The sequence below is a fragment of the Atta colombica genome, unplaced genomic scaffold (genome assembly GCF_001594045.1).
Source record: "Atta colombica isolate Treedump-2 unplaced genomic scaffold, Acol1.0 scaffold210, whole genome shotgun sequence".
Taxonomy (NCBI): Eukaryota; Metazoa; Arthropoda; class Insecta; order Hymenoptera; family Formicidae; genus Atta; species Atta colombica.
In genome coordinates, this window is record NW_017259306.1 from 1,652,640 (window position 1) to 1,663,389 (window position 10,750).

Genomic DNA, 10,750 nt, shown 5'->3' on the forward strand with positions numbered 1-10,750 from the left:
ATCTCAATAATTAAAATTATTATTCTTAAGTACAAAACAAATAAAAAATACCAGGAATTTAAAAAGATATTTCAAATTTTTTGTATAATATAATTTCTCTTCGTTTTTTCGCCTTTGATGATCATTTTCCTTTATTTTGTTATATGTATAATATTCTTCAATGAAATATTCTCCAATGAAAGATTATCTTGAAATTTATTGACGCTTATTAATATACTTTTTTTATTGGATCTCGATGAAAGTCACTAAAAGGAAAAGGAAAAAGAATGGACTTCTTTCTATCTCGTTATAACACTTTCACTACAGATCCCGTGATTGTCGCAACTCAACCTACTATTTGTATGACTTATACTTTTTAATTTTGACAATAGTTCTATATGATTATTGCGATTTTTTAGAAAGAAGAGATTTTTAATTTAAAAATAATTTTAGATGACACTTTGATATAAAAGTGATTTTTTCAAAAATATTTTAATTACTAAAGATAATAGCAAAGATTAAAAGTGACTGCAACTAACTGTTTACAAATTATTTATAAGTTTAAAATAATATAGTGGAAAGTAAATATTGAAATAATGAAACAATTTTTAATTAATATTTTTTACTGATTTATAATTAATATTATTAATTAACGTTATTATTCATTAATATTGTTATATTGTTATTAATTATTACTGTAAAATTATTAACAATTTACAATTATTTAATGTTTGTCCAACACGACTTCTTTTCTATATTTACATTTATCTCATACAGTGTGCATTGTTGCGGACGTAAAATACATGATACTTTTCATCAAATCGAAAAATGCGTAAAGTATGACAGTATCTTAAATGTACATTCAACGTACATGATAAATCAGAGGTCAAAGGTGTGAGTACAGGAAGTCTCGAGCGTATAGCTGTCTTAATTTAAAAATGCCCTTTCTATCTTGAATCTTTCTACTCTTGTGTTTTCCCATTCGTTACTAAGAATTCGCATTTTGTTGATGACAGAACGTGATATGTGAAAATCATCTATGTGTATAATAATCGGATGGATATCGTTGCGATTAAGTCATACGTAATACTCAACATATAATCGCGGCAATCATCAATTGTCAGTCGTCAATTCTCTAACTCTTAACCTTTAGCTTTTTATTTTTCAATCTTCAGCTTTCAAACTCTCAAGTCTTGACTCCAAATTTCCACCTCTTGATTATTTATTATTTATTGTCTGATCTCAACGCCTGCCTCTTAACTAATCGAGCACTCGATTTCTACAGAGAAAGCTCTCCTGGCAAATCCGAAGATTGTACAACTCTGCGAGTACTTTTCGACTGGCTTAATTCTTTTTCGCAAAAGTCAAGGTCACGATGCGATATCGCACGACCTTCTTCGTAACATTTGTACTTGCATGAAGACACGTCCATATATCCCGGTTACTATGTCCTCGTTTGAGAATAGTTTGCTGATTTTTAATTGAACAGGAATCCCGCTCGTCTAGTTAAAAATATTGCGAGAGAAAGAAAGAAAGAGAAGAAGGAAAAAAAGAGGAAGAGAGAAAGAGAAAGAGAAGGGGGGAGGGTAGATGAAACAAGAAAATTTCGATTTAATAAGTAATGCAAATAATATACAGAAACTTATTATTGAAAAAAGCATTATTTTGTAAAAAAAAAGTATGCTGTTGCAAAAAAAATTGTGTCATACAATATGCAAATAATTATTTATTAATGCTTCGAATATTTTAATAATAATTCAATATTATAATAACTTAAACTTAACAAATAAGTTGAATATACAAAAAAAGGCAGTACTTACTATATAAATAATAGTATATTAAAATTTAATTTCCATCTTAATTTCTGTTAAAATCTTCAATTACAATATATTAAAATTCTCCAATAATTGTTAACATTTCTATGTATTATTAATGAGTATAAGAGTATAAGAGTTCAAGGTGAAGTATCAACATTCCTAATTTCATAACACTCGTAAAAGTAGAAAATATTACGAGGGCAGAATATCCGTTCGATGTTCCCGATATCGCGCAGTCATCTCAATCGGTTTCCTTGGACAGCATTTATTTGTCTGTGTGGCATTGCCTTTCTCATGATCATTATCCTCCATTCGCTGTTGTTTCTAAGAATTTTTGTGATCTTCAATAGCGATTCGTCGCTGTTCCTCGAATTGCAGCGTGCCAATTAACGCGACGCGTCATATCGTCATATCATCGTGTCAACTTCTTGCGCGAACTTCATTCCGTGAATTTTCTATAAAGATTTACTATAAAAAAAGATTTTGAAATGATCAGACAATCTAGTTCGCGATTGATGCTGCTCTAAATATTAAATATGTATGTACATATATATATGAAAAATAATATTACAATTATTCTTCTCAAATTTTTGATGCGATAATAAATTAAAAACTTATAAAATAAGTTTTTAAAACTAAAAAAAAAAAATGATAATTATATCATCTCACTTTGCAAAACTTGATGAGACGTAGCTTTTGTCAATTGCATAAATCGAGGAAGTTCAATAATATCTGAGATTGGATAATCTCGTGATTCATCATAATTGAAGATTTTAGAATTGGAAGATTTTAAGATTAGACTAATTGCAAAATAAATATTTTTTATAATGTACTTTGCGAGGTAGCTACGTTACATCTTGTCACAAGCAAAGAAGTATTTGCGGTTTTAAAAAATTGCCGTAATAACAATTAAATTCAAAAATTAGACTGCAAAAGTTAAATCTGATCTGAATTGCGCGAGTGTTTTAGAAATTATAATTCAGGACGAGAGATGATCGATATTATATGGATTAATTTTTGAAATACAAGTGTTCAGATACCCACTTCATACATTTTTGATTTTATTACAAAGATATATGAAAAGTAGGATTTGCGTTAGCGTTCACCGTAACTTTAAATTATCTTCACTCGCTTATCTGCATTCATAAATTATAACTTCTGCATTTATTGCGGTCGAATTGGTTATGTTACCCGCGTTACCCTCAAATTCAATCTCAGTACTTAAGGGTTGATTAGGGAGACGAGGAAGACTTATGTAAGAAGTACCCTCATTATCATGCTCATTATGGGCATAAATCAAGCGAATAATAGGTACGAAGATGTCTGTTATCTCCGATATTGCTACCGTATGAGATTTATGCATAAGCCGTCTTCCTCTCCTATGCGCCAAAACTTCCTTTTTGCCTCTCTTGTCAGGCTAGTCAGACATGCATCGACTCGTTTACTTCCACGACAACTTCGGAGTTCAGCGTCGCACCGAACTGACTCTGAGCGCATCATGGTTCATTTCTTCTCGCTCGGTCACACCAGCGTATCTTCAGTCGCGCTCGACTTTAAGTTGAGTGTCGCTCAGCGTGCGAACTCTCTCTCTCCTTTTCTTTCCTACAGCCATTCGCTCACTCTCTCGTATTCTCGCTCTCGCTCATAGAGGTGGCCAACACGGCGGCACCTCTCGCTTTCACTCGCCGCGTGGTTGTGCAAAGAGGAGGCTATCACGGCGCCCGTGACGGAACTCTCAGTATTCGCCGGAGAGTCGTTGAAGATACGTGTTTCTTCTCGATCTTATCCGCGAGATCAGTGTAACGTCTCTCTGAGAGAAAGAGAGAGAAAGCATAAGAGCTTGCGCGAGCGAACGGAAGAATTTTCACCGAATTAAATCTTTTTACTGCCGCATCGAAAGCGACAGCGAAGAACGTGCGGGACCGCGCTGTGCGCGGGAAAAGGCACGCGATTGTAAGAGCGAAGACACAGACGAGCGCGAGTCGAAAGGGTGACAGAAATGGTGACAGTCAGCTGGCTCAGGTAAGGGCTTAGATCATTTTTTCAATCATTAAATCATTAGATCAATAAAAACGAAACTGTTCTGAACTATTGACTGCAGAAAAAGGTAATTATTGTAAAATTCTTTAACATGATTGGTCTTGCTTTTAGTTTCTCACTGAATCTATATGTATAAACCACTCTCAACAGTTGCAAAATTACTTTTTTACTGAAAGCAGTCAACATTGATTTCTTATATTTCAATTATCACGTGTTCGAAAGAAAGATTAAATGTATAAGATCCTGATAATCGCGAGGTTTCTTCTTTTGAGAAAAAATGAAAATTGTTCTTTCATCGGAAGAGCGCAAAATCAAAAGTTCATCGCTAGGCGTTACGTGGGAGACGATTAGTATGAGTTAACTTGTCACGATGATAACTAAGCTTTCCGCAAAGCGCGTAAAAGTGACTTTCTAATAAGTAGTTAAAACGGTACTTCATCATGCACTTGTTGAATTAGGGGGTTTATTAAAACTTCGTTAAATAATCTTCTTGCCTTTCATTCTTACTTAATTGGACACTTCACGATGTATCCCATATTTAAAATTTATTTGATGAACAAATATATTTAGATATTTCACTGGAAAAAAAAATTATTTTACTTTAAACAAATCTTTATTTAAATACGGCGAAATAAAATTTTATTTTTGACAAATAAATCATCTATTTAATTTTTTTACAATTAATGAGATATATTTCACAAAAATGTATATTTCGTCATCACAATCAAAGTTTTTCATAATAAGTATCGAAGAAAACGCTATAAATAATATTTGCTTCGCAATACTTCAACATTTTTCTCTCAATGAAAGAGATTTCAAAACATTTGCAGTTAACTCTGAGAAAAAATTGTGAGATAGTGCAACGGAAATAAATTTAAATAAATTTCATTTGTTCTCTCATTCTCACTCTAAAAAAAGAAACTAGTGCAGAAAAAGTAAGCGAAAGATAATACCCGCATACGTATGGAGGTCGCTTAAATGACAAAATGGTAATTTTTTTATTTCATAATTTCTGATAAATGTTCATCGTCTGTTTAACATATTTTATTTTTATTATATAACCAGAAAGTCTCTTATTCATCAGACATTTTTCTTGACGTACTTCCAATTAAATTCATTTACGTTCAATGTACGGCCACATGCCGCGATCGATCGCTCGATTAACTTTATGACAAACAATGAAGTCATAACGTAATTATATTTTCCGTCTTATTGAGAAGACGACGCGCGATTGCTCACCGCGGATTATTCGGAAGAGATCAACATTTTTATTATGTAATTCGCCTACTTGTCTGAAACACTTGTTTTATTTACTTATTTAGTTTATTCTATACACACGTTTGATATTTAATTGTTTCCGTCTATGATAAATAGTGAAGTAATAATGTAATTGTGTTTTCCGGCTTGTTAATAAGAAAACAACGCTCGATTGCTTATTGCGAATTATTCCGATTAATATTTCTATTGTGTAACTCGCACACTTGTGTGAAACATTTACCGGAACACTTGTTCTATTTTCTTATTTATTTTTATTCTAGTACTACATACGTTTAATGTTTTATTTCCGTAATAATGTTTATTATTATTATTATTATTAGTCATAAAATTTTCATAATATAAAAAAATAAGGAATTATCAAAATTTTACAACTTTCTCGAATATTCTACTAATTGTGATAATAAAATAGTTCAATAGAGTTCAGAACACTACATTCGAATGTAGGCCGAAGATTCAAGTAGTGCAGGTCTCTAATTTATCAGACGCGTTTACGTGTATAGTCAAATATTATACGGAAATGTGTTGCTAATTAAAACGATTTTTAATAATAATAATTTTTAGTTGAGACATCAAGGAACTAAAAAGTTTTATAAAACGTTTTATAATTTAAATTTTACAATTTAAGAAGAGAATGAAGTTTAAAAAAAAGCATTTAGGTCCGATTCTATTAATGAAAGATTTAATTTTAATCTCAGTTTAACTTACTGTTTATTTTTTTCTATAAATTTGTAGAATTAGAAAAAGATAAAGAGTAAATTGCATCGAGATTAAAATTAATCTTACCTTGGTGAAACTGATAAAGATTCAGATACTTAATTTATCAAACGTTTTTAAATCTGCATAATTAATTTTACAAGGAAATGATAGTTCTGACATTCTTGAGAATCTTGCAATCTTGAGAAATGTCAATATTTGTGAAAACTCAAAGACCTGAAAGTCCTACAATATTAAATAGTTTGAGATAAAAACATCGATATAAATGTATTATAAATTAAAAATATTTAAATTATATTCAGGAATCCTTGAATTCCAGAATTATATGTGATGCGTTAGCAGTTAGATAATTTAATGCGAAGATGTGCAGAAAATTTTTTTAGGCTAATCGAATCCTTTATTGCTTCCAAGTATACAATATGTCATGGTAGTTTTAATAATACTTGGATATAAATTAAAGATTAACTTACACATTTCTGAAAATTACAGAGTGGTTGCAATGTAAGAGAGAATTAGCTTACATTAGACTAATAATGGTATTCATCTGCGTACGTCGGATACAATTATAGTAACATGTTTCTCTTGTGTAATATATGTTTTTTTATCAGTACCCATAAGTACATAGTATATAACAAAGGAAAATCATCAAGATTCGATGCAGTCAAGTGAAAACTATCGTTAATATTTTTACATTGTAGTATCATGCAATATCATCGTAAGTATAATAAAATGGGGTTAGCAGTACTAATAATTTACATACCTTCAATGGAGAAAATTTCGATTATTTAATGCAGAAAGAATGAAGAAATAAACAACAGATTGCAAGAATTTTATAAAAACTTATATAGATATAAATATATAAACCAGAAATGAGAATTTATCTTCTCGGGTATCTCTTTATACTTTGTAGAGCAAGATAATCTTGTTAATGTAATTAAAATCTGTTTATAGATATGCGACACGCTTTAGTATTGAATTATATTTTATTAACACTTTAAAGAAAATAAATATTAATTTCCTTTATGAAATGCAACACCTATTACAATAAATTGATTAACATTACTTAATGTTGATTTGTATTAAATATCATGATGTAGTGAACCATAAAGTCGAGCATAATTAAACCGCATAAGTTATGGCCTGGCGGTAAATCTTTCAGCCGTGTAATTATAGAATCGACGCTTTTACGCTTCGCTAGCAAACATGCGATACTATTCTCCTCGTCACCGAAGAGGCACAAAATACTCGAAAAGAAAAAGAACATTGTTAAAAATACTGTTTTTCTGATTGTAATTGAAAGAGACTGAATGTCTCACGATCGATATTTTATTCTGCATTTTTCGTCTATACTTTCTCTTAACTACCTTAAATGCTTATTTAGAATATATTTTATACGATAGATTATTTCCATGGTATTTTATAATTGTGCTTCACATTTTAGAGAACAACTTTGTGACTTCCTCTTTTAAAATAATACGTACAAATATATTTAATCGGTTTAATGGTAAGATGAAGTAAAAAATACTTAAAACAGAATAATAAAAGCTTACATTTCTTAAAAAAAGAATGATTTTATGGTACTGCATAATTAATTTTTGAATTTTTTTTTTTAATCTTTGGATTTCTTTTAGATAAAAGAAAATTTTTTACTAGTTTTTTGTTAATCGTCTATTTAACAATACGTGTATATGATACATATATTATTATAGATAAAAAGTTACAATAGAATTATATTATAGTTGTTCTTATTAACTGCGGCTGTAAACATAACGTTATTTCCATGTAGAATTTCAAATGGTAATGACATTTTATTGCATAAATAACGTTAAAGTATTATTTGTCACGAAGTTTTATTCCTTGCGGTCTACCAAGCGGTTCTCTTTTGCTGTATCGTTAAAATAAATCATGTTTTTTTTCTCTTCTGTCAGCCTAAAATTAAAAAAATATATATTAAGCATACATGTGTCAACAGATGCGTTAATGTTTTCTTTTACTAGTAGCAAAAGTATCGTTATGTGTACTAAGAGAGCAGTGAGTCAGTATATATTTTATATAGAAGGGGAAGGAGAAAGCATCATGGAAATTATAAAACTATCTTCTTGCTAGTGACTTTTACTAAAAATTATATATATCAAATATAATTAATATATATTAAAATAATGCATTAAACTAATATATACATATATATTAGTATCTATCATATTTAGTATTTAATATCTATCAAATATTGTATTAGTAATATTTAAATATAACATATTAAAAATATGTTCGCTATTAGATTATCATACAAAAAATAATTAATTGCTTGATTGTTGAAACGAAAAGAAGATATCGAAAAAATTTCAAAATTTTTTAATCACGTAATATATTATAAACTCATTATATTTTATTTACAAATATATTCTTTCACTTAAAATTAAAATTTATAAATTTTTATACATTTAGAAAAGATATGACAGTAATTATTTAAATTTCATTTACATCCATATTTTGTTCAATTTGTTTTTTATATTATTTATAACATGAACGTAACACTTTGGATTAAGAGATTAAATGGATGTGTAGTGATCGTTCATATATTTTTATACAAACAATCATCGTTTTCATGCAAACAGCGTCGTGCGAATCATGCACTTTCTCTCTCTTTTAAGGCTACCGACAATAAGTTCTCTCCGGCTCATTATAATCTTGTCCATGTTTTGATAAATCTCGCATAATAAAAAGAATTATACAGAAAGTGAGGGACATTGTCCACTTGCAGTACGACTGCTTGAAATATGTTTTCTCAATTTGACCGCCGGATATAATCGATACGCTACCGCACTAATATTCAGGAAACGCGTTTAAATAAAACATATCCTAAGAACATTTCCTTTATTATTTTCTTTTTTACATCTATTGAATCATAGTAAAAAGGATGTGTAAAAGGATATGATGTTTAACGAAGTATATTCTAATTAACCAAAATTCTAGTTATAATTAAACATCTGGTTATCTCGATTAAAATTTTAATCTGTAAATTTAATCAGAAAATTCTAATTTATCCATTTTCCAGAATTCCAATTAATCCAACCAGATTCTCTTTTCAGTGTACTGGTTAAAAATTGGATCTCATTATATAATCTTTATTGCCAATGTTAATGTAAATTTTGCACTTACATATTATTTGATCTTTGACCAAAAATTTTATTCGTCCGTATTGTTCATGTTTGATTCTTACATTCATTTTTTAGTTAGTAAAAATTTGAGAGGAAGAACGGTAATGCTTAGTCTTGCGCCGACTATTTGACGTGTAGAAGAGATGCAGTCATAATAATCACCTTCTTCACGTCTCAAGCCTCAGTCGCGATGCAAGCTGCGTTTATGCAATCATAGACACCTACGAAGTTCTCGATCAATTGGCGAGACGGAACGAGCGCGCGAGCGCGCGCTTGTACGTGTGAGTAGCTACTTTCTAAAACATGAGGAAGAGCCAGGTAACGAGAGAGCACGAGATTCACTTTTTAATAACAGAATATCTTTATTTTATAGAAAGTATAGTATTCTCTCTGCACCGAATATTATAAATCAGCGGTTTTATCACCAGTCCTCGCATACCGCGTAATCGGTACGTGATTCAGCATTTATTTTATTTATAAACCGCATCCTTCTAGGATGAAAGTCTACACGATGTGCGAATCTCGAAAGTTTTTCCCTTACTCCTATATTAAACTCTGTCACTACGGATATTCTTGCAGTCATAAGACGCGGACGTGTCTTATTAATTGTCGGTTGAGATATTGTATACTGTTCATAAGATAGAAAACCAGCAATTGCAAATACTCATGTTCAGTTGCCTTCCGAATAATGGATCTGTCCTTCATAAGAACATATGCAATTTCCTTTTTTGGATTCTTATTTACATGAACACAAATATACAAGTGTCGAAAAGAGTGCAGAACGTGTCAAAGAATACGATGTTTACAGGGATAGCAAGTAACGCGTTATTTGTAACGTCATTATCATTACAAATTATTTTTTTCGGTAACAAATGGTAATAATATTATAATAATAATATATAATAATAATATTAATAATATTATAATAATAATAGGGTAATAATATTATATTTTCTTCTGAGTAACATTTATGGTAATGCAATTATATTTTTGGGTCAACGATTTACTTACTAGTTACTTTTATCGTTACTTTATTTCTAATTACGTAAAAGTTTAGTCATAACTATAGCCCTGGAAAACAGAGATGAAACATTAACGATCTGATTGGCTGTCTAAATCACGACTCCTTTTTTCCATTGTATTCGCAGTTCACACGTATAGACTTATGTCAATTTCCACCAATGTAGATTAACTTTAATCTCGGTTCAACTTATTTTTCGTCTTTTTCTAGTTCTAAAGATTAGAAAAAGATAAAGAGTAAATTGAACCGAGATTAAGTTAATCTATGTTGATGGAAATGGACATAACTAAGAATCTTTACAGTATATTTAATTTCTTAAAATAAAATATATGTATATAATGCAGATTACAAACAATATTATTTTTTTATTATAAGAGTTCACGAGAGTATTCATGATGAGTCATTCGTATCTTGTTTTTTTGCTTCGAAATACTACACCTGATTAAATAATTCTTTCTATCCTTTCCTTCTTTTTAAATACTTCATAAATATTTTTTAAAGATGTTAAAATATATATAAGAATCTATTCATAATTTTTATATATTTGCAAAAATTATGGAAATTAACCCACACACACACACACAAACGACGATCAAGCACAATAAAAGAAAATTGTATATGTATTAAGAGTTAAACGTACAATTTAAAGATATCTAATTAAAAGTAATACGAAAAATAAATTTATTTAAGTATAAAAATTACAAGAAATGAAATATATATATATATATATATATATATATATA

At 29.6% G+C, this 10,750-nt stretch overlaps 1 protein-coding gene across 1 annotated transcript in view; it reads left to right on the forward strand.

Annotated features, from left to right (window-relative positions):
• Nucleotides 1-3,554: 3,554 nt before the first annotated feature.
• Nucleotides 3,555-10,750, forward strand: part of LOC108687711 — a 34,060-nt gene continuing 26,864 nt past the window's right edge. Inside the window, exon 1 of the mRNA XM_018193630.1 lies at nt 3,555-3,818. Coding sequence (XP_018049119.1) covers nt 3,796-3,818 — 23 coding nt within the window. The 5' untranslated portion in view covers nt 3,555-3,795. The remainder of the gene's footprint in view (nt 3,819-10,750) is intronic.